Here is a 24,435-nt window from a genome sequence, read left to right as displayed (position 1 = left end):
CAGTTTAGAGATACTTAAGTCCATGGCAGTGCTGGAATCATCTAGGAAGAGAATGTAGAGGAAGAAGGGGACCCAGGACCAAATGAAAGATCCGCTAGAGAAGGTTATGAAGTAGAACAACCAACAAAGTAGAAGGAAAGCCCGGAGAGGAGATGTTTCCAAGAGGGAAGGAGTGGTTGACTTAAGTTCTCTTGAGAGGTCAGTTAAGATGAAGGTAAATATCCACTGGCTGTGTCAACATAAAAGTCATTGTCTTGTCCTTGACAAGAGCCCTTTAGTGATGATCAACGATGGGGGTGTTTGCGTGGCTCAGTCAGTTAAGCGTCTGACTCTTGGTTTTAGCTCCGGTCATGATCTCAGTGTCCTGGGATCGAGCCCTGCATTGGGCTCCGCACTCAGTGCAGAGTCTGCTCGTCCTTTCCCTCTGCTCCTCCACCTGCTCACTTGCTCTCTCTCACAAGTAAAATCTTAAAAAATAAGAAAAGAAAAGAAAAAAGATTAACAACAATGGATTAGGCAGTAAGAGATGAGGACAGCATAACTACTTTAAGAATTTTGCCTCTAAAAGGGAACAGAAAAAAGGATTTTTTAAAATCCCCAGATAACAATGTAAAATTTTAAAGATTGAACCAGTAGGTAGGAAGAGAGCAGTGTTACAGGGGAAGTGATGAAGTCCTTGACAAGGAGCAAAAAGGTGGAATTCCTGTCGCTAGTAGAAAAATTGCCCTTTGTTAGAAGGTAGGATCTTCTTCCTCTTATGGTAGAGGCAAGACAGGTTCAGAGGTAGGAGGTTTGGTTCTAGAAAGAGAAGAAAAGACACCTCTGAGGGTTTCTGTTTTCCTGTTGACATGCACTGTGAGGTCATCAGCTGAGAGTGAGGATATCGGAGGAAGGATAAGGAGTTTGATGAAAGCGGAGCAGGTTGGAGGGGCACCTGGGTGCTCAGTAGGTTGGGCGTCCAACTCTTGATTTGGGCTCGGGTCATGATCTTTCTTGTGTGCCTGGGTACACAAAACATTAATTTTATGCTATTCAGGATTATTTGAACACTTAGTGTTTACCTTGGATTTCTGTCTTACTGCCTTCTGAAGAGTTAGCCTTGTTAGCAATTGGGGAACTATACCACTTACTTGGAAGACTCTAATATAAGAATAAAACCTTGTGGTTGGTTTAAATTTAATTCTCTGCTATGTGAAGCAAAGACTTGCTCTTTAACATAGTTTGTAATTAAAATTAATAGTGAAATTTTGTGTCATGCAATGCTGTTAATTTTTTTTAAGGTGAAGATTGGGGTTCCCCCCTCCCACACGGGCTACTGAGATTTAATGAAGTTTAAGTGTGTACAGTATGATTGGATGTATGAATATACTGCAGAATATTACTTCAGTAAATTAGCTCACATATCCATTGCTTCACATTGATGTTTAAATAGTGAGAACATTTAACATCTATTCTCTTTGCAACTTTCAAGTATATGATACCGTATTGTGACCTGTAGTGACCATATTGTATGTTAGACACCCAGTATTTATTCATCTTGTAACTGGAAGCTTGTACCCTTTGACTAACATCTTCCCATTTCCCCCACTCCTCCTGGCAGCCACTATTCTGTGGGGTTTCTGTGAGTAACATTCTATTCTGTGAGTCAGATCATGTAGTATCTGTCTTTCTTTGTCCCACCTATTTCACTTAGCATAATGCCCTCAAAGTCCATCCATCCATGTTGTTACAAATGGTGGGACTTCTTTGTTTTCCCCTCTTTTTCACGGCAGAATAATATTCCATTGTATGTATATACCACATTACCCATTCATACTGATTCTACCCCTTCTACCGATGGGTAGACATTTAGATTGTTACCATGTTTTGGCTATTGTGAATAACGAGACAGTGAATATGGGGGTGCAGAAATCGCTTGGAGATAATGATTTCATTTCCTTCAAATATATACCCAGAAATTGGAGTGCTCAATCATATGGTAGTTCTGTTTTTAATTTTTTGAGGAACCTCCGCACTGTTTTCCATGGTGGATTAGGGTTTTTTCTTTTTACCATTTTATTGAGGTATAATTGACATATAAGCTACTGTACATAGTTAACTGCTCATTTTACACACTTTGATGTATGTACACATCTGTCACGTCACCGTAGTGAAGATGATCAGAATGGCCATCATTCCCAAAAGTTGTTTCTTCTTGATACTTTGTAATTTCTCCCCATTCACTCTCTTCCCTTTCCCCTCTCATTAGGCAACCACTGATCTTCTGTTACTATAAATTTGTTTACATTAAAAAAATGATTTGATATGAAGGAATCATACATTATGTGTTTCCTTTGAGCTTAATTATTTTGAGAGTCAGGCACTTTGTAACTTTATCAATAGTTCATTCCTCTCTTGATTGGTATTCCATTGTAGGGATACAACACAATTTGTTTATTCATTCACTTTCCACTTTTGGCTACTACAACTAGAGCTACCAGGAATATTTGTGTACAAACCTTTGGGGGGGATATATGCTCTCATTTCTCTTGTGTAAATACCTAGGAGTAGAATGGCTGGGTTATATGGTAGGTGTGTTTTGCTTTTTTTTTTTTTTTTAAGATTTTATTTACTTATTTGACAGAGAGAGAGACAGCGAAAGAGGGAGCACAAGCAGGGGAAGTGGGTGAGGGAGAAGCAGTCTTCCCCCTGAGCAGGGAGCCCTATGCAGGCTCAGTCCCAGAACTCTGGGATCATGACCTGAGCTGAAGGCAGACACTTAATGACTGAGCCACTGGTGCCCTGTATGTTTTGCTTTTTAAGAAATTGCCAAACTATTTTCCAAATTGGTGTTACCATTTTATGTTCTGAGAAGTAGGAGTGTTGGAGTATCTACCTCCACATCCTTGCCAGCACTTGATATGGCCTGTCTTTTAAATTGTAGCCATTCTGATAGGTGTGTAGTCATATCTCCTGGTTTGAATTTCTATTTCCTAATGACTAATAATTTTAACCATCTTTTCATGTATCTGTTTGCCATCCACACATCTTTGTTCAAATCTTTTGCCCATTTTAAATTGAGTTGTTTTCTTATAGTTGGTTTGAGAGGTCTTTGTATATTCTAGATACAAGTTTCTTATCAGATACATTTGGATTCGTTTTCTCTCAGTCTGTTGCTTGACTTTTCAGTTTCTTATCGGTGTTTCTCAAAGAGCAGGAATTCTTAATTTTGATGAAGTCCAATTTATCAGCTTTCTCTTTTATGGATAGTTTTTGTTGTTGTAAGAAATCTTTACATAACCCAGAGTCACAAAAATATTCTCATGTTTTCTTCTGAAAGTTTTAGAGTTTTAGGTTTTATATGTAGGTCTGTGATCCATTTTGAGTTAATTTTTGTAAATGGTGCAGGGATGAATCACAGTTCATTTTTTTTGTGTATGGAATCCAGTATTGTGTGATACTCACGCTGAGTTTTCATCCAGTAGCTTTTGATGGAAGAACTAAAGCAAAACCAAGTTTAAAAGGTTATACCAGGCTGTCCGTTTCCTTTGTGTTACCCTTAACTTGTTAGGTTGTACACTTTGCTAGAACTTCTTAAAACAGTATCCTGTGATTGAACTTCTTCAACTTCAAATTTCCAGTCTTTATACTTAACCAGTGAAATGTTATTTATACTCTTTGGAAACATAACATATACTGTAGATAATTATAGCAAAAGTGTAATGGCTAAGCAGAAGATATTGCCAAACCAAGATTCTGGAGACCAGATGAAATAAACACATGACATGTGCCCAGACAGAGCACAGTGGTAGGAAACACACAGAAGAGTAAGTGAAACAGGAACTGAAAAAAGCGTCGTAGAAGTGTCTGCTGCTTTTGTTTAATCTGTTAGTCGTTTTTTCCCCCTTTATTTAACAAGAGAGGTGCAGTATTAGACCCTAGAATTAATCTTCTAAAAATGTATGTATTGTGTATGTATGAATATGTATATACACACATACCTACACATACACGTATTTTAGGATTGGCTCAAAGAGTAGAAAAATAGCACGGGGTATAGAGAGTTCATCCTGTAGCATTGTGCGCCTTATTCAGATGTCAGAAGACAAGCCTTCCCACATAATCATGAGTCATTACTTTTTAGTTTGGTGGAGAAGATCACTTTTGGGAGGCTGAGAGAGCATCTTTTGCTAGGCGGTCATGGGGCATGGACTCTGGAGTCGGATGAATGTGGATTTCATCCAGCCTTGTTCTACTGCTTACATACTCAAAGACTACTTTTCAGAGCCTCAATGCCCTTATCTCTAATATAGTAATATTAATAATTACTTCTTTTAGGTTAATAAGTTTATTTTTTATTATTTTTTAGGTTAATAAGTTTAAATGAAAAATCAAGTTCTAGCACCGTACTTAATACACAGTAGGTGTTCAGTATATGTCTGTCGTTAGGGGTTTCACCTTTGATGCTTATGGCTCATGGCTGGAAGAACCTGTAAATGGATAGGCCAAGGGGAGATTGTTTTTCATTAGATGTAGCAGAGTCATCCATGACCCCTCCTGATCTCAGCTCCCCATAGAGATCCGTTCTGTGCTATTATTTTCCTTAACATCCATCGACAGAAGATTGGCACATTCGGAAAGTATGAAACCTGCGTGACTGTACAGTGGCTTTTACATTCCTATCTATTTTCTAACTAAGTTTATGAAGGCTTGATTTAGATAGTTTAGATCTACCCTGTGTCCCTTTTGTGGTGAAAGGGAATCATAGATTTGAAAGGAAGGGCTTTTCCAAACAGAATCTCCCTTATAGTATAACCTCTTGTAATAGCCTTTTAAAAAAGTGATTTCAGTTATTTTATTTGAGAGAGAGAAAGAGCACAAGTTGGGAGTAGGGGCAGAGAGAGGGAGAACCTTTTTTTTTTTTTCTAAGATTTTATTTATTTATTTGAGAGAAAGAGCGAGCAAGCATGCATGAGCAGAGGGAGAGGGAGAAGCAGACTTCCCACTGAGCAGGAAGCCTGACTGAGGTCTTGATTCCAGGACTCCGGGATCATGACCTAAGCCGAAGGCAGACACTTAGCTGACTGAGCCACCCAGGCATCCCACTCTTTTTTTTTTTTTTTTTTTGTTAGGAATTATTTTAGAGAGAGATTGTGTGCATGTGTACACATGTGTGCATGGGTAGGGGGCAGAGGGAGGAGTGGGAAACCCCAGGTATCTCTGGGCTGAGTGCAGGCCTGAGGTGGGGCTCAGTCTCACAAGCCTGAGGTCATGACCTGAGCTGAAAGCAAGAGTTGGACATTCAACCAGCTGTGCCACCCAGACTCCCTTGTTCTTTTTTTTTTTTTTTTAATATATTTTTTGTTAAATTTGCTTGTATTTTTTTCCTGAAAGACTTGGTGTTGGTGGCACTGTTGTAGTTTAACTTCAGTCCCAAATTCCATGAAATAGAAATCAGAAGTAAAGTTTTAGAATGGGTGGAGGGAAGCAGGCCTAGGAGGAAACAGTTTTGACCAGAAAAAAAGGAGAGGGTATGTGTGGTGGGCTATCCTGAACAAGGCCATTCCTGGAGGGAGGGGGTTGGCAGACAGCTGGCATCTGCCTCATGCAGGGGAGGGAAGATCCCCTGGGGACCCAACAGAGAGGGTCCCTCTCTTCCTCAGGCTTCCTGCCTCCTGGGGACAGCTATTAACGAGGATCAGCCACACCCTCAAACAGGGCTGTCCACCCCCCCTTCCCCTGGTTTGACTCCCCATTCTGTCCTGCCTGGAAAGTATGTGAGAGATTGGCTTCCTTTGATCCCTCTTTCTGTTGTTTTCCCACTTCACATTTTAAGATTTATTTATTTGACAGAGAGAGACACAGCGGGAGAGGGAACACAAGCAGGGAGAGTGGGAGAGGGAGAAGCAGTTTACCCGCTGAGAAGGGAGCCCGATGCAGGGCTTGATCGTAGGACCCTGGGATCATGACCTGAGCCACTCAGACACCCCTACTCTCCTCTTTTTAGTGTTTATTCAAACTGAGTGTATCACATTCATTTTGATGGATGTAGTGACATCAGCTAATGACTGGAAAGAAACTGTGTAGTCTTTAACCTGACCTTTGCATATTGACATCAGATAGGAGCCTTATGAGTGATATGTCATGAGTTCATCCAGAGGATATAGTAAACATTATTTTCCTTTGTAGCGTGAAGTCAGTCTTTATTGTTTTCTTATAAGTATTAATAATATATAAACAACCATATATAGATTTTAAAATAATTACATCAGCATAGGTTTCGTAATTAATAGATGTTATTGTACAAAGTTGTGGTTCTTTCTCATTTTTAGATGAAGCTTGTTAACCTTACATTATTATATATAATAGAAGTCCATAGATTATTAAAAGGATAAAAAATTAATGACAAAATAACTTGAATTCAGATTATAAAATAGCTCAAGTCTATTCAATGAAATGGCTTCACTTACGTCTGAGGTTTTGGGGTCAGCTTTTTAGTAATAAAGTTTATCTTGCTTATTTTTTAGTAAAACATCTAAGTATTTATAATACTCTATCATACACAAAGAAATGGTCAACCAAAATCTGCGTATACAATTGCTGGTTGTTTGAAAGCTCTTGTCCTCTTAGAATTGTTTTACCAGTTTTGTGTTCAGCGTACATTAGGAAGAATACAGTGTTCTTAAGCAAAACACTTAGTAGAACTAAAACAACTCCAAACTCCATTGTTTTTATTGATATTTTTCAGATTTTACTATGGTTCTATGTAGTTGACCTGAGTTCAAAATATAGAGCTAGGAAGGCATACTTTCCACGAGAATCTTAATTTCATTTTGAAACAAACACTTCTATTTTAAGAAGGTGAATGGTAGTGATAAATATCAAATCCAAATTTTTTAAAACCAGCAGTACCTCTTTTGTTGATTTTTAAGAGAAAAGATAAAGAGGAGATACCTTAAAGCATAAACAGGTTTGTTCTTTAGGCCTTCTAAAAATTCTTATTATCCCCAAAACTTTGATTCATGCTAAATGTGACTATATTTGAGTAATTGCTTTACTTTCATAATTAAAAAAGACTCTTCCACAAATGTAGCTGTCCTCAGAGAATTATTTAATCAAGAGATTTATCCAGTCTTACTATATTCACACAACAAAATATTTAATGAGTAGCCATTATATTCCAGACTATTCTCATTGTAAAGAATCCAGTGATAAACAAAAGAAAGCCCTCACTTTCATGTTCTAGGGACAAATACTAATATACAAATAAATATGTAAAAGAATGTCAGTTTGTGATAAATGCCATAAAAGAAAATCAGAGGCACGCCTGGGTAGCACAGACCATTAAGTGGCTGACATTTGATTTCAGCTCAGAGTCATGAGATCAAGCCTGGCGTTGGGCCCTTTGCTCAGAGGGACGTTTGCTTGAAATCCTCTCTCTCTCCCACCCTCTGCCCTGCTTGTGCTCCTGCTCTCTCTCTTCCTCTCTCAAATAAATAAAATCTTAAAAAAAAGAAGGAAAGAAGAACCAGAGTAAGAGGACAGAGAGTAATTTTAAGTGAACATTGAGAAAGTATTTTTTTCCCAGGTTGAAGCATATAAAATCTTTCGCTTGTGTTTTTAAATTTTTAATTTTGGCTTTTGACCATTTATTTCTGTTGTTGCTGAAAATTACTTAGAGAACTTAAGAACTCATTGTACTATTTTGTATACTGACCAGAAAATTTAGCCTCAACTAGTGAATTTAGCATTTATAAATGAAAGTGTCTATGGAGGAATAAAAGCTTCAGTTAACCACTCCTTTACTTCTAGCAGTAAAGTCTGCGGCCCATGAAATTCGGAATTCTGGAGTGGTCTCGGCTTTCGGCGGCCCCTGGGGAGCCTGTTGATACAGCACCGAGTTACAGATTATTATTCACTTGTAGAAGCTTTATGTTTAGGCATTTTCTTCCATCTTCCTTTCTCAGTCTGTTGAAATCTTGTATTTTTGCCAAATAAAACAAATCCCATACTAATAAGAAGCTATAAATAAACAGGAGCATGCGTCAGAGCCAGCATCGGCCTTACTCCTTGTGTGGACCTCTCGAGAACGCCCCAGTATGTTCACTTTGCCCAAACACACAGCACCGCACAAGCCCTATTGAACAGAGCAGCTCCGGTACGTGAGTGAGTGCGATTTCGTAGAACCAAGCAGTACAGCGACTCTCTTGGAATTCTGGCTGTTACCGTGGTCAGACGCAGAATGTCAAATCCCGCTGCCGTTGGTGGGAGAAGGAAATCTTCCCACCTCTCCTATATAAATCCCCAGAGTTCAACCCACAAGACTGCTATGAGGTCCCCAACAGGGATTTTATATGCTGTAAGCACAGTCCAGCAACTCTCCCGGGGGAAAAGGACAAAGAGAAGTGGCTTGAGAGTCCCATCTCTTCTGCTCCTCACGTCCTGTCTGATAAACTTCATCCTTTTTTGCTTCATTCGTTCATTTATTCTTTCAGTAAATGTTCACTGAACACCTGCTACTCCCAGACCTGTGCTACCACAGACTGTATAAAAACCAGTAAGCCCAAATCCTTCCTTCCCAAAGTTCATTATGGTGGAGAACTGTGACTCATCAGTCTAAAATTACAGCACTGTGGTAAGAACCATCAAAGAGATACATGCAGGATACTCTTAAGATTACAAGTAAAACTACTACTACTTATGAAGCATTTACTGTGCTAGCTGTTTTATGTAAGTTGTTCCATTTAATCCCCTCAGCAGCTTTATGAGGTCGATACTATTACACTACGTCACGTGTGCCAGGCACACTCACCTCACCTAGGAAGGAGAAGGTGGTACCAGGGACAGTTTCTTCATCAACACTCCTTGACTTGATTGTAGAAGGATGAATGAGTAGGGTGGAGAGTGGGAGGAAGACGAGGCAAGGTGGCATCTCACCCAGAGAGAGGCGAAGACGTTAGAGCAGAGGACATGACGGAGAACCCGTTGGGAAACGTAGGCTGGTTCTGGGAAGTAAAGATGGCGGATCCAGTCATGAAGGCACTTGTGGGCCAGGCTTAAGGAGTTTGGTCCTTACCCTGTAGAACATGGAATATGGCCAGACGTGCATTTCAGGAAGATAACTGTACTTGTTTGTACAGGGGTTAGAAGAGTGTACTTCTAAAGGAAATGATTTCTTTTAAAGGAAAAAATTCCTCAGCATTATTGTTACGCATTGTTTAAGCACAGACAAGCACTGAACTAAGTTCTCAAAACATCTTACATTTGCAGATTTACATCTATAAAACCCAGAATAATTGTGGGCGCCTGGGTGGCTCAGTCGGTTAAGCGTCTGCCTTCTGCCCAGGTCATGATCTCAGGGTCCTGGGATCGAGCCCCGCGTTGGGCTTCCTGCTTTCTGCTTCTCTCTCCCTGTTCCTCTGCCCTCCCCCTGCTCGTGCTCGTTCTCTTAAATAAATAAAATAAAACTTTTAAAAAACCAAAATAATTGTATAACTTAAATATAAATAAGACTACAAAGATAATAAAATTAAAATCAGCAGCCTGCATTTATGTAAAAGGATCATGTTTCCGTGAAGGAGTCACTACTGACACATGAAGGTGATGCTGACCTTCATGGCGCAGGTTCTTCCAATGTTTCTTTAGACATTTCCTCAATGTTGAGTACTCTCTGAGAACCCGATTCTCCCTCCAGATTTCTGTCTTTGACCCAATAAGAAAATTTTTGTTCTTAACAGATTTTGGAGAGGAAGGGAAAAGGGATAACTATACCTAATACGCTCTCCTTCTCCTCTCTCTGATCAGTTAAAGGAGTGGTACTTGGTGGTATCATAATCCTAAAAGAATATAATTATGGGCCCCTAAATTGCATGGCAGTTCTAGAATATGCTTAAATCAATTATTTTATCATCAAAGTGAATTCACAGAGATAATTACAGGGAACTGATGGCCTCCAGTATGAGAAATGCAGAACTAGAGGATTCATTGTTCAACCAGAACAGGGATTTTGTAAACAAGGGAGCCATCAGTGGCTCTGGTAAAGAGTCATTGGCCAAAGCATTTTAAAAAGTCAAGAATCTAGGACCCAGAGGTCAATAGATTTTTGTTAATCAGTGACCTTACAGATCCTTGATAATAGACATCATTGTTAACAAACTATACCAATTATTGTCACTTGTAAGATAAAGTCATATGAACTTGATGTATACATGAAGGGGTTCAGCTGAGAAAAGTCCTTTTCAGCCATGGTGACAGTAAAGTTTGTGCTTCTCTGCCCTGTGATACAGCGGCCTCTAAACACTGAAGATCTCAGAAATTTAAGCCAGTTTTTTTTTTTTTAAATTCTTATATTCAACTCTGCAATACAGGGAGTCCTCACTAATGTATAATAAGACAGTGAACAAGAAAATTAGATCTTGGTTTGTTCATAGAGGATTCACAGTGTTCCATTTCAGAGGGTGAAAGGAGATTTTGAAATGCTAATGAAGAGACTCCTTCAATAATAGCTAACACTGAGCAGTTGCCGTGGTCCAGGCAGTGTGCTAACCTCTTCACGTAGAGTCACTGACTTCATCCTCAGAATAGCTTTTATGAAAGCGCTATTATTCTATTGCTCATTTTATAGGTAAAGAAAATGAAGCACAGGGAGGTTAAATAACTGAGCAGTGTCCATAGCTAGTAAGTAGCAAAGCTGGGGTTTGAACCCAGCAAGGCCACTGCACAGCCTTAGCCACACGCTGTAGTGGCACTTGTCTTCAGGTGAGGCGTGCTCAGGTCACATCTAGACGCTGGTTCTCAAGATACTGAATTGGCAGCAACCCCTGCAGCAGTCTAGGAGGAAGAATGAAGGAAGGGGACGTAAGATACTTGTCTGCTCGAGAAAGTGCCTCTGGCAGGGTTCTCTGGACTACATTGTAAAACTAAGCCTTTTATGCTTACTGGGGGGTGTTCCTAAGTTGTGAGTGAAGCCCTTTGGCCTAAATAACTTAAGATCTGTTGCAACCTCATAAACATAAGGGGATAAATATTACCACTCACCTGCATCTTAATGTAGGTTTAGTCCTATTGATTGTATTTCTCCTAACTTATTGACAGAAATCAGTGGGGGAAATAAGTATCTTGAAGGATTAAATTCCAGTCTGTATCCTCAGTTACACTTATATCCAAGAGTTGTCACAACAACAGTTGCTTAGAATAAATCTACAAATGGAACTCATACATAGGACCACAGAATCCTTCCTTCAGGGGCATGGTTTCAGAGTTGGAGGATAGTTAAAGGATAAATCAGTACACAAATTTGTAGGTATTCCTAAAATTAAAGTGGTGTGTCCTTATTGGCATCAGTACATGCTGAACCCTGTTGGACTGTGGAGAAGGGAGAAACTGACCCCAACGACATAACACTCTACACAGCTGTTCCTAGCCTTCCTCCAGCTGTTAACACTCCGTGTTAATTTCATGGGTTGAATCAAGGCATGTAAGTGCATTAAATAATTTTCAAAAAACAACTGCTGCTTGCTGTTGGTCAGTGGGGAAAGAAAATATAGGAGCTGTCATTTTCCTGCCAACTGCTGCTCTAATTAACAAGGACAAGAAACATATTATGAATAAATGAAATTCTTACACCACACGAGAAAAAAAAGAGCAGCTGAGCCCCCCCAAAGGATTTTATATCCTGTTATCAGACAATGAAAGAAAATAATTTCGTATAAATGGCTGCATTAGTCAGTGTCATAAATAGAAAGTAAGTCCCCACTTCTTTAAAAGAGCAGCTAGAAATATTTTCCCTTTGAGAATAGAGCAGTTATGTATTTGGTAAATCATATATAACATTGAGGATGTTTTTCACATTAAAGAGAATTTCCATAGTAGCCCCCTTGTAATCTTTTATGGCTAAAGTTATGAAGAAAATCAAGATATGGGAAAACTGGCCATGTTTCAGGATTTGATTTTCCTTTTCTGTTTGACCACCCTATCTGAATCTCCATAACTTGAATGTAAATTTGCATGTATAAAAATGTATGGATATCCAAGTCATCTCTTAGGAGAACTTTAATGTAAATGTAAATAGGAAATCTTTTTCTAACTAAAAAAAAAGAAAAAAAATTAATATCGAAATCTGCCTTTTGTCATCCCTCCACATCCATAACTGTCACCATGTATTGTAATTATACTTCCTAAAACTTTCTAGAGTCTTCTCTCCAGCCCTATTGCCATCCTCTGAATGAGGCACGCTTTACCATTTGTGTTAAATCAGCAGGCCTTCTTTATTCTCTTCATCATATCCACCTCCTCACTGAAGTCATCCATCTGCGTGGGTCCCCCCACCCTCCACCTGAATCCCTTCAGTGGCTTTTATTAAATCCAACTTCCTTATCTTGGCAAAGAGGGCTCTGCCTCCATGAGCTGGTCCTTGCTTACTTTTCTTGCCTCAGTTGCTGCCACTTTCCCAGACACCCTAAAATCCAACTTAGCAGTAATTCCCCAGTAGACCTCCCCGTGGAGCCACAATACATATATACCTTTATCCAAACATGTATCTTTGAAAATATAATTCCCTCCACCACATCCTTTTTTGTCACATTCCAAGACGTGCCGTGATCTAAACACAGAAATTTCAGCCCCTAATTGGGGCTGAACACAGTTGACTTGAATACAACTTAAATCGCTAGTTTGTTAGTGTATGTATCTTACCATGATACATGTGTACTTGAAGGTTTGTTCACTCCCCGGTTCCTGACTCAAAACTGTGAAGAGTTTATTTTTCCAACTGTTGGAAGTCCTGCCAAACAGTCATCTTCAGGAATTGCCTTGTCCCCAACTCAGGACAACTGTGAAGGGGCTTTCCTGGTTTTCTATGGGGTCAACTGAGGCTCTGAGAGCGCATCAGTGCCTAACTTCTCCCGTTATATCTTTTCCTTTTCTTAGGTCCTTTCTCAAGAACACTCCCTGAAAAACCTCCTATAAGCAATCTGTGTGCTTGCTGGGAAGCCCAACCTATAACATGTTTGTCTTGTTGATATTTTCTTTTCTGTTCTAGATCTTGTGAGATTATGGTTTGCTAAAATCTTACTAATTCAAGGTCATTTCATCAGACATGTATTGAGTACCTGCTCCATGCCAGGCCTTGTGCCACATGTGATGTCAACAAATTAAGACTTATGTCCTGAAGAAGTTTACAGTCCAGTTGAGGTGACAGTTACATTCAGAACTATACTATAGCATCTTCAGAATAATCTTTTGAACTAAACTTCAATAATTTATAAAATCAAAGGCATGCAGTGTGGTGTTGCAAAGAACAAAAGGAAGTTATCTCAGGGAAATGAAAATAAACAAATGGAGTGAAATTTTAGAAGGTTACAGAATTTTTCTCTATGATTCTGGAAGCCTTTAGGGAAAAGGTAGGTTTTTTTCACTTTTTATTTTTAATTTTTTTGAAAGATTTTATTTATTTGACAGAGAGAGACAGTGAGAGAGGGAACACAAGCAGGAGAAGTGGGAGAGGGAGAAGCAGGATTCCCCCAGAGCAGGAATCCTTAGGTGGGGCTGGATCCCAGGACCCTGGGATCATGACCTGAGCCAAAGGCAGGTACTTAACGTGAGCCACCCAGCCACTCCTCACTTTTTATTTTGAAGCGAGTTCAAGCTTCAGAAAAGTTATAGTACTGAACTCCCATACACCTTTATATGCATTAATCAATTTTTAACATTTTTCCACTTGCTTTAACTTTCTCTGTACACATCTACATGCACACTATTTCTGCAAACTCTGAAGTTAAATAGGTCCTGTCACTTTATCCCTTAATACTGTAGTGTGTATTTAAAAAAAAAAAAAAAGATATTCACTTAAAAATTTTTTTGTATATTCACTCTTGGTAACTCCAATATAGTTACCAAATTGAAGATATTTGATACTTTAATCTTACAGTCCAGATTCAAATTGTTAATCATCCCAAAGAAGATGAGCTTTAAGAAGAGTCCTAGAACTTAACATTTGTAACTCAAACTAAAAATTGTTTGAAGTAAGCCATAGAAGAGCTCAGAACTTTACTAACTTGATTAAAACGCCCTAGTGAAGGGGGAGCCACTTCTGACTTTGTAAGGGGGAAGCATGGCTACGCCCAAGTTACCAGTAAAGGTGTGACTCCTGGCTCTCCAGAAGTGAGCCTTCTCTGGAGAGCCTGTTTCTCGAGGTGACTTTCGAAGGAGACCCTGTGTCCAGAATCCAGGGATCGTGGGTTCCCTTGAGCTCCTGTGTAAAGCACGTTGTTGCTTGGTCTTCACGGTGCTTAAGTTTAACGATGTTCTTCGGGGCCATCAGTCGTGCACAGGCTTCCGGCCCAGGGGCCGGCAGGTTGGGGAGGGGGCCAGGGACTGCTCAGGGATCCTGGATCGGGGGAGACTCCTCTCCCCACCCCCAGAAAGCGGGGCTGCCTAGCTGGGGCGTCGCTGGGAGGCCATGCCCCGCGTGCGGCTTCCGGTCTCTTCCGGCACGGGCCGCCGGGACTCTGCGTCATTTCCGGCGGCGCTGGGCGTGGTCTGTTGGGAGTTGGCGGCGGCGGCAGCAGCCAAAGGCCTGCCAGCGGAGGTGGGGGAAGTCGGCTGGTGTCTGCCCCGACGCCGGACGGCCCTGGACTGCATGGCTTCCCCGCTGGAGCTGGAGCTGGAGCTGGAGCAGGAAGTGCAGGGGAAAGTGGATTCGTTTCGAGCCCGCATCGCGCAGGAGGCCGAGGATCTGGTGTCCACCTTCTTCCCTCAGAAACTGTCGGAGCTGGACAGTCGGGTCCAGGAGCTGCGCCTGCAAGACCTGTCCAGAATCCGCTCGGTGCCCGCCCTGGAGCCCACCGCCGTGTCCGACCCCGTGGGGGACGCGCCCAACCGGGACCCGCCACCGCCGCTGCAGCCCCAGTCCTCGCTCAAGGTGCCGGCCCTGCTTGGGGGCGAAGGACAGCTGCTGCGGAGCAACCAGCATCTGGTGGAGCTGATTGAGCGGGTAAAGCCCGAGATCGAGCGGCTGAGAGAGAAGTGCAGCACGGTGCGGATGTGGGTGCAGCTGCTCATCCCGAAGGTGGAGGACGGCAACAACTTCGGCGTGTCCATCCAGGAGGACACCGTGGACCAGCTGTGCACCGTGGAGAGGGCCGCAGCCTCCTACCTGCGCCGCTTCTCCACCTACTACAACACCAGGGCCAAGCTGGTGTCCGAGATCGTGAAGTACCCCCAGGTGGAAGATTACCGCCGCACGGTGGCCGAGGTGGACGAGAACGAGTATCTGAGCGTGCGCCAGATCCTGCTGCCCGTTCGGAACCAGTATGCCACCTCGCACGACGTGATCCTCAAAAACATCGAGAAGATCAAAACCCCTCGGACCACCAACACTGACAACCTCTACTGAGGGCTTTTCTCCACCCCTCTTTCCTTCAGGAGGTGGCCCAGCTGTTTAGCCAGCCAAAAGGGGTTCTTAATGACTCTACAGGTGACGAAGCTACTGGAAATGTGCGTTAGTTACGTTTAATGACAGTTGCGTACAGCTTTATCCTCACACTCAGTCCTTGTGGTGTAGCTGTTACTTGCTTTTTCTTTCCCCGAGAGGATGAGGACAGACCATGGTAGGGTTGGCCAGGGAGGAGGACTGCTGTTTTTAAAAGCAGTTTTGTAGATGAATGTTGGCCAGGGTTCTTTTTTAAAGTTTTTTTTTTTTTTTAAGATTTTATTTATTTATTTGACAGACAGAGATCATAGGTAGGTGGAGAGGCAGCCAGAGAGAGGAAGGGAAGCAGGCTCCCTGCTGAGCGGAGAGCCCGATGCCGGGCTCGATCCCAGGACCCTGGGATCATGACCTGAGCTGAAGGCAGAGGCTTTAACCCACTGAGCCACCCAGGCGCCCCCAGGGTTCTTTTTTATGGCATTGGTGACATTGGATGGTTTCAGGGGTTACTCAAAGAAAAACCTGAAGTTCAAAAAGAAAGTTAAATGAAGTCTTTCCTGAGGTTCTGCTATATGTTCCTTTGTTCAAACCTCAGAAATGCTCCTTTTACCACCATCGTTTGTTTTTTGCAAGGGAAGGGGTTTAAAGGGATGTGTTTAGGTCATTGTATGTCTCCAGTTTGGCAGATTGAAATAAAACTTGGATTTAACATTTTATGATGTACTAAGTGTGCTTATCTGAACTGTAATCTTCAGAGGTATAGGATTTCTGTCCTCATTTGGACTCATACCCTTGATATTTTTCAGCTCTGATGTGTAAGAAAAATGAGCGTATAAAGAGTAACAGATCTTCATTGTTCTAAAGAAATGGACTGCCGTTGCCTCCCTTAGAATGAAAAGGACTCTATGAAAACTGCTTCCTTGCACAGCTTTCTACCGTCTCTGCATCTTCCAGTTTCCTTTCACACAGCCTAGAATTCCTTCTGTGTATTCATTTATCTCCTGAGTTCCTGCTGAATCTTTTAAGCTTTGTATCATGTCTACTTTTTTTTCTCCTCAGTTGAATTTCATCTCTCTTCCCCTTTTGTCTCTTGAGATGTCTCTTACGGCCTCTCATTCAAATTTCTGTCTCACGTTATATGAATTACTATTTATATTTAAAGACTCTAAAATGTGACTTTGAGTTTTTTCCTCCTGCTTTTGCTGCCTGGTTGAGAGGAAACCATTATCTTTTCATCCATGATCTATACTGTTGATATTTTTCAAGCCCAGCATTTCCAGATTTCAGTTTCAGGTGCAGTGAATTATTGCATTTTATGTCACCTCATGCATTAGAGTGAATTTCTTCTGATATGATTAATCCTTTGTCCATCATGGTTTTTGTTCAGAATTTTAGTTTTTTGATAATAAATATACTTCAGTCAGCTTAAGTATGTCTATTCAGAACACCTTTTCTTAGTATTACTGTCATTCAAGGATCTTCATCACTCAGAAACACCAGGTGTGGAGGTTATGTAGTAACACATTTGGAAAAGGCACGAGTGGGAGTTATTTTTGATACCTTTTTATAATAGGAGTGAGATTATTTCTGTGCACAATGGATAGCTTCGTCTCTTTTTCCCATTTAACTAACACCTTGTGCCCTGAATCCTCATAATATTTTTGAAACTTTATGCATACATAAGTATGACCTTACTTTTTAAAAATACTGTATAGTAATGCTTTCATGCAATAAATTATTTCTCAAATGAGTTTTTGGTGGGAAAATGATGAGGGATTAAGTTTATTTTTTGTGAGAGATGAAAACTTATTTCTCATTGAAATTTCTTGTCTATATAAGATCCTCTGAAACGAGGTGACCGTATAAAAGAGGCCATATCTGTTTTAAAGCTTACTTGTAATTCTACCGTTTCTTTTTTTTTTTTTTAAATAATATCTTTGTAGGGATATAGTTCTTGCTATAAATGCAGTTACCTTCTGAACTTGCTTATGGGTAAGGTCAAAACATGAATAATTTCATCTCTTCCTTCCCCATTTAATGAGAGAAATGACTTCTGAAGTGAAAACAGTTTCTCTTCAAGTGTGTTTTGGTTGCCAAGGGTGAAAACCGGCATGAACCTTTATGTACAGACTTGACTTTACATGCTGTTGTAAAAACATTTCCTACTTATCAGCAAGAATTGTTTAAAATGTAAAGCAGCGATGTTTTCTTTTGCATGTTTTTTTAGACAAATTATTTTTCCAAGTTTGAACTACACCTCATTATTTGTGGCAGGTAGTTTTTTGTTTTTCTGAAGTGGTAGGATACCTGTTAGGTTTTCCTGAGGTTGGCATCAGTATCTCTCTGTCTAGGAAGTGTCTTGATGATTCCTGGCATTTCTTCTTTCATTTTCCTTATGTGTTTCACTTGAAGGAATGAAAAGACATTTCTCCATGAGGAAAGTGAGTTGGAGACATAAAATTCTGTTGCAGTTACCTTTGACTTTTAAAATTTTATTTATAGTTTTATTTAGAAAATGCACGTTGGTCCTGTTCTTACAGAAATGGAGATGAACATTTTTCTATTCCAACCTGTATAGATTAGAAAGATTTGTCCACTGACTTAGTAGAAACTTTATTTCAGAAGTAAACTAGAAAATTATATCCAGGCAAAACAAGTTTATTCTTTCGTTGAACTTCTGAAAAGACTCTTTCCAATCTGACTTTGAGTTTTTGCCTCCTGCAGCAACAGCAACAACAAAAGATATGATTGAAAAATCTCTCTTTGCATTTGACGGCCCCCGTAGAGAGTTCTCTTTATTTTCCTTGTAAGGTGTTATATCCGAATCACAAAAGTGCCAAGAACCCTACTGTCGGTTCATACAATTTGGCAGGCATTTAATGGCACACAAATTTGTAATGGACAGTGTTAAGGGAAGTCCACACTTGCTTAGTTTTCAAGCATAGTTAATCTTCTAAGGTTTAAAATACCTCTTCCATGCATGATACAACTATCATCTTGTGCTTGTTTCTTTTATTCTGAAGCTGTCAAACCTGTGCCAGATTGAAACAAATAGTCTCTAACACCCAGGCATGTCTTTTACTAAGAAAGTATGCTTGTCGTTTGTAGGTAAGGGTTTTTGATATTTGTATTTTCCCCCTGTTCTAATAATGTATCAAACCAAATTGAAGTTGGAATGCTTTTATAAAGTCTCTTCTGCAAAAATTACGCCCTTTGTGATTTTCCCTTTCTTGAGAATGGTTGCAAAAACTCTTAAAATAATAGACTTATTTTAAAAGTTGGTGTAAAAACATGGTTTCTAATGTATGTTATTTGCCTATTATTAGTACTTACATCTCCATTTTTGTTCCTGTTAAAAATACCACTGAATTGAGAGAATGTTCTGATGTTTTATTCTTAAAAAATAGTTCTAAAAACTTACTTGGGGGTTAAATAATTTTAGTTTTAAATTACTTTTGTACTTTGTGAAGGCTACTAACTCAAATTTGATTGGAAACTTGGAAATTGATAGATGTGGCTTTTAGAAATGAGTGAAAAATACATTTCTTAAATCATATAAATGATGTAGAAAAGGCTTAGTTTTAACATTTAAAGTTTGGAACTTAGAGGGTTTTTTAAAAATTACTGAATTGTTTATAGATTCCTGGGTTGTTAGAGGCAAAAATTTTTATAGTTTTTATGAAGTTTTCATGTGTCTGCAGAATTCTTAACCAAATGGCCTTAACCATTAATAGATAACTGTGTGATCAGTTTTAAAGTTTAGAAGAACTATCTTAACCCTCAATTGGAAAAATAATGGAGAAATGACTTAGAACCCTCTAGGTCAAAATTATTGAAGTGTCTGTGTGGGTTTCATTTATTTTAAAGAATACATAAGTGTTTTTAAATCATTGCAAATTCATGATACGTATTTCTATAGAGGATAAGCATTTGTATTTAAACCCAATCTTACCAATTATAATTTCATTTGAGTGAAACCCCAGATTCAGATAGCAATAGATAAACCCTCTTTCATTCTGTTTTTCAGGGGTCCTTATCGCTCTGTCTTTTAAGTATGAGAATATTTGTCTGAGTCAGGGATTTTGACTAGAGTGTGGAAAATAGAGATCTGGTAGCCAGGAAGACATGTGCCTAGATGACTGGGAGAATGTCTAGGTATTTAGATTAGTATTGTACTCTGCTTTTGGTTTGGGGTTCCCAATGGCATTAGCATATAGCTGTAATTATTATTTAGTGCTTATCCCCCCCAAGAAAAGCGTATTAATTACCTGTTTAAAATATGTACAAGAAAGCAATTACATTATTTTATACTGATTAGATGAGTTATTCCTGCTTGCATGATTTGTTATGAATAGGAGGGAATCCTACTTCCTCTGTCAACATTTAAACATTTCTGAAAGATCCTATTGTTCACTGACATCAAGGCATTTTTTAGAAATTACTGATCTTTTTGAAGAAAACAAAGGACACAGTCAGTTAAGAAACAGGTGCTGGACCACCCTTGTTCTCCACATTGGAACACTACACTAACACATGAGTATCTGCCCACCTTGAACTGAAATTGTTCATGGGAAACAGAATATACATTTAGGAGTTTCATGACTTAATTTTTCATCAACAATAATGGGTGCTTTATATTAGATGACCATACATTTGTCTGTTGTTTTCTTTATTGGGCTAATAGGTCTCTCTCTTTTTTTTTTTTTTTAAAGATTTTATTTATTTATTTGAGAGAAAGCACACACCAGCAAGGGGAGGGGCAAAGGGGGAAAGAAGGACAAGCAGACTCCACGCTGAGCAGGGAGCCCAGTACCGGCTTGAGCTCCTGACCCTGAGATCACGACCTGAGCGGAAATCAAGAGTTGGTTGCGGGTCAGTTAGCTGCTTAACGGACTGAGCCACCCGGGTGCCCCCTGTTGTGTGAAAACTTTAAGTTCCTTAAGGTCAGTTAGCAGAATTTTATCAGTGAAGCTTAGTGAGCCCCGTCATTCACATTTAAAATGTCTTGCTGGTAAGCTAAATTTAATGAATTCTGTCACATAGAGAATGTCAAGTGTTATTTTTACTCATTCATGAAAAGCTGGCAGGTGCTGATGAACAGGAGGTGAACCTATAATCAGAATTAGATTCCTTTCACAATTTGGCCATTTGTTCTAGCTTTGTTAGGCAAACTCACTTTTACAAAGTTTTACAACCGTATGTCGGAAACGATAACATTTGCTTCAAATACTATTGCTTTCAAAGTGTAAAGCATTTTGAAATTGTTGAATATAGTTTTCAATTTAAATTTTCTGAGATTCAGAGATGTACTTTCGCCTGTTAATTTTACAGATGGAGAAATTAAGACCTAGAAAGTTACATAGTGTCATAACTCATCACAAAGCAAAGTCAAGAAGCCAAACCCTCTTCCATTTCAGGCTAACAGTCTTTTCACTGCTCTACACTATCTCCCTATTATCAATAAATGAGATTATGTTAAAAGAGAGTTCTTCTAGAAACATGCAAACTGGGAGAATTCCACAAATTAACATGTCCTTATGATGTGGTGTGTTACTTATTCCACAGAATTTAAGAGAAGTTGCAATGTTTCTAAACCTGCAAAATTTTTACTTAAGATTGTGTAAAGAAAAATTTTTTTAAATCTCTAAATTTATGTTAAATGTAATTTGGTTATAAAAATAATTCTTACTGAACAAAACCCAGGAGAGTCTCAGTAGCTCCAATCCTATATCCTTCTGAGGAGGAGTTACTTTATACCATCAGGAAGGCCTTTTGTGTTAGAGGTTGGTGCTTTTAGAGCATCTGGGGACAGACCAGGAGAAGTATATTACAAGAGTTTGTTTTTTCACTTTTTTTAATGTATGAATTTAAAATTTCCTACTAACCAACTCCGCCACTCCTAATCTTTACCACCAAAGAATTGCTGAATGGAGTTGTTACAGTGTTAGGGCTGCTGTTCCTAATAACCTACAGGATAAAGGGGGAAAGCAGAAGAGCTGTAGTTTTGTTGGGGAGGAAGCCCGGAAGGGCCATTTCCCAAAAGAAGTTTATTCTCTAGCGCTGCACTGTATTCAGTACAGTAGATACTAGTCTTCAGATGTAACTGGACACTGAGATGGGCTAAAAGCATAAAAGGCACACAAGAGTTTGAAGATTTGTATAAACAAATAAAATATCTCAATTTTTACATCAATTACATGTTATATGATAATATTCTAGCTGTACTGAGTTAAATTACTGAAATTTCACACATTTCTTTTCACCTTTTAATTTGTATACTAGAAAGTATGAAGTTACTTATGTATATAAAGTTGGACAGAACTGCGTGAGAGCTAAGATTTCTAAGGTAATTGGGATGAGCCTTGAAGCTGAAACAGAACTTTGGACAGTGGTGTATTATGGGGACCTAGTATTTCATGAAGTGTGGATTTTTTGATTTTTAGTAAAATTTTTATTAGTTTGCCATCCAGTTCATAGGGTACAATTCAGTAAAAGCCATTCAGGGAGAACCTAAACTTTGTGAACCAAGCCTCTCTGGACACCAGCTTGATCTTGGAACTTAGAATGCCTGAGGATGTGGATGGCTAGAACGCCCCATAAGCACGCCTTCTAAATAGCATGTCTGTCACCCAGACTTTGGGGAATGCCTAGAGTATAGTCATCTGTATGGCTGCTTCAGGGCAGCTTTGTATGCTTTAGAAACCAAATAAATTCACGCCTGGGTGGCTCAGTGGGTTACGCCTCTGCCTTCGGCTCAGGTCATGGTCTCAGGGTCCTGGGATAGAGGCCCGCATTGGGCTCTCTGCTCAGCAGGGAGCTTGCTTCCCCGTCTCTCTGCCTAGTTGTGATCTCTCTCTCTCTGTCAAATAAAGAAATAAATAAATAATTCTCAGAAACCAAATAGATGGTAACTTTGGCATCTTAATGTAAAAATTGAGACACAAACTGTTTTTGTGTGGGCGAAAGAATACCGTACCCCTGGTGCCTCCAGATATCAGTAGGCAAAGTCAGGCTGTCCCTCACGGAGCAGCGTTTGAACACTCAGATCCCCATAGTGCCATTGAGTCCCCATAATAATTATGTTTTTTTATTTTTTTTATGTCTATGTAATTCTCTCTACATAAGTTCCTTGAGAATAGTGAGATTTTTTACTTACTCTTTTGGGGTTTTGCCTACAGTAAATTTCTGAAGTATTTTTGAATTAAATTGAACGAGACCCAAACTAGGTCAAACTGCAGAAAATTGTTTCTCCCTTTTCCCCTAAGACATACAGTCAACAAGGGAGGCACTTTGCTGCAGTTGAACATGTATGTGGATGTGGACCCAGAAATACGTGACAGTTTTAGGTGTGAGACGCCTAAAACTCGGACTCAGAAGTAAACAAAGGCCAGTTTCTGGCTTCTAATTAAACTTTTCATGTCACCATAATGCGAATGTTTTCAGGCGCTCCTGGCAGCTCTCCTTCGATACTCCCAGTAATTTCATTAAGCCTGCTCAGCCATCGACAGCTGCAAGTTATTCCAAACATCTGCGCTGAATCCCCACTGAAAACAACCTCTCACCCCATTAACAGCACCAGTAATTCCTTATTACTTTTCTAGCCACGAGTTGTGGAGAAATAACTCTAGTATATCAAAGAGGGAAGAATCCTGAAAATTGTTTCTCAGCACTGGTTCTCTGTGCTCGCGCACATAAAGCTCTGTCTTCCAGATTCCTGTACTAAAAAGTTCAATAGTGTCTTTAGTACTTGAACATTAATATAGTTTGCTAAATAGTTAAGAAGGAATTCTTTCAGATTGTATTAAGTTTTATTTGCTAATAAATATGAAGACTTAAAACATTTTGCACAAAAATTATTTCATGAGGCCTCCCGGGTCGGCTCAGTTGGTTAAGTGTCTGCCTTCAGCTCAGCTCTTGATCCCAGGGTCCTGGGATCGAGTTCCGCATCCGGTTCTCGGGTCTGTCTCCCTCTGCCCCTCCTTCTATGTGTTCAGTCTCTTTCCCTCTCAAATAAACAAAATCTTTTAAAAAATTATTTCATAAATTTTATAGTTTAGAGTAAGTATAGTGAACTCAGCACACCACTGCCTTATTCCTCTGCTTCTTTAATATTGGTGAATATTTTTCTTTGCTTTTCTCCCTACATTTATGCCGTGAGCCAAGCACAAAATTATTGTGAGCACGTGACCTCCACATTTCGCAGCTCACTGCACTGTTAGGCTCCCATCCAGAGCTGAAGAAGTTGGACTGTCTGGTCGCTGTTCTGGAGAGGAGTAATAGTTCTGCTTATAGATAGTTAACAGACGGCATGAAAGAAAGACCTCTCAGGGAGTCATTTTATGAACCTCATGAGCTGAGGGTTAATATTTTCAATAAGAACCCAGTAAGTCAAATGCAGTTCTTCTGCATTTAAGCTCCACATTGTTCTGTTTTATTTATTTTTAAGAAGATTTTATTTATTTGAGAGAGGGAGAGAGTGAGCAAGCATGAACAGGACGAGGGGAGAGGCAGAGGGAGAGGGCAAAGCAGGCTGCCCACAGAGCAGGGAGCCCGATGCGGGGCTCGATCCCAGGACCCTGGGATCATGACCTGAGCCGAAGACAGGCGCTTAACGAACTAGAGCCACCCAGGCACCCCACACTATTGGATTTTATTATAAGAAGTCTAAAAATGATATAAGTAGTATAGTAGGAAGAGTAAGTTGATTTTGATGAAAGTAATATCTTTAAATTTTTATTTTTAAATTTAATTTTATTTGCATACAATTAACATAAAGTATATTATTAGTTTCAGAGGTAGAGTTCAGTGATTCATTAGTTGTGTATAATACCCAGTGCTCATTACATCATTTGCCCACCTTAATGCCTGTCACCCAGTTACTCCATTTCCCTCCAGCACCCCCCTCAGTTTATTTCTTATGGTTAGGAGTCTCTTATGGTTTGTCTCCCTCTCTGATTTCATTGTGTTTTATTTTTCCTCTCTTCTCCTATGTTCCTCTGTTTTGTTTCTTAAATTCTCCATAGGACTGA

General features: G+C 39.8%; 2 protein-coding genes across 2 annotated transcripts in view; both read left to right on the top strand.

The window, feature by feature from the left end:
- Nucleotides 1-24,435, top strand: part of ATF6 (activating transcription factor 6) — a 224,609-nt gene that overhangs the window by 122,385 nt on the left and 77,789 nt on the right. The window lies entirely within an intron of this gene.
- On the top strand, nucleotides 14,310-16,110 carry LOC125085675 (proteasome activator complex subunit 3-like). Its single transcript, XM_047704245.1, has 2 exons — nucleotides 14,310-15,653; nucleotides 15,870-16,110. The coding sequence occupies exon 1, from the start codon at nucleotides 14,438-14,440 to the stop codon at nucleotides 15,371-15,373; it is 936 nt and encodes a 311-aa protein (XP_047560201.1). The 5' UTR covers nucleotides 14,310-14,437; the 3' UTR covers nucleotides 15,374-15,653; nucleotides 15,870-16,110.

This window comes from Lutra lutra, chromosome 15 (genome assembly GCF_902655055.1).
Source record: "Lutra lutra chromosome 15, mLutLut1.2, whole genome shotgun sequence".
In the NCBI taxonomy this organism is placed as follows: domain Eukaryota; kingdom Metazoa; phylum Chordata; class Mammalia; order Carnivora; family Mustelidae; genus Lutra; species Lutra lutra.
The sequence above is the reverse complement of the archived record's forward strand: the minus strand, read 5'-3'. Positions and strand labels throughout refer to the sequence as shown.

Bases quoted from the DNA above. Each gene is read 5' to 3' on its own strand.
- LOC125085675 (XM_047704245.1), top strand. From the start codon at position 14,438: ATGCCCCGCGTGCGGCTTCCGGTCTCTTCCGGCACGGGCCGCCGGGAC.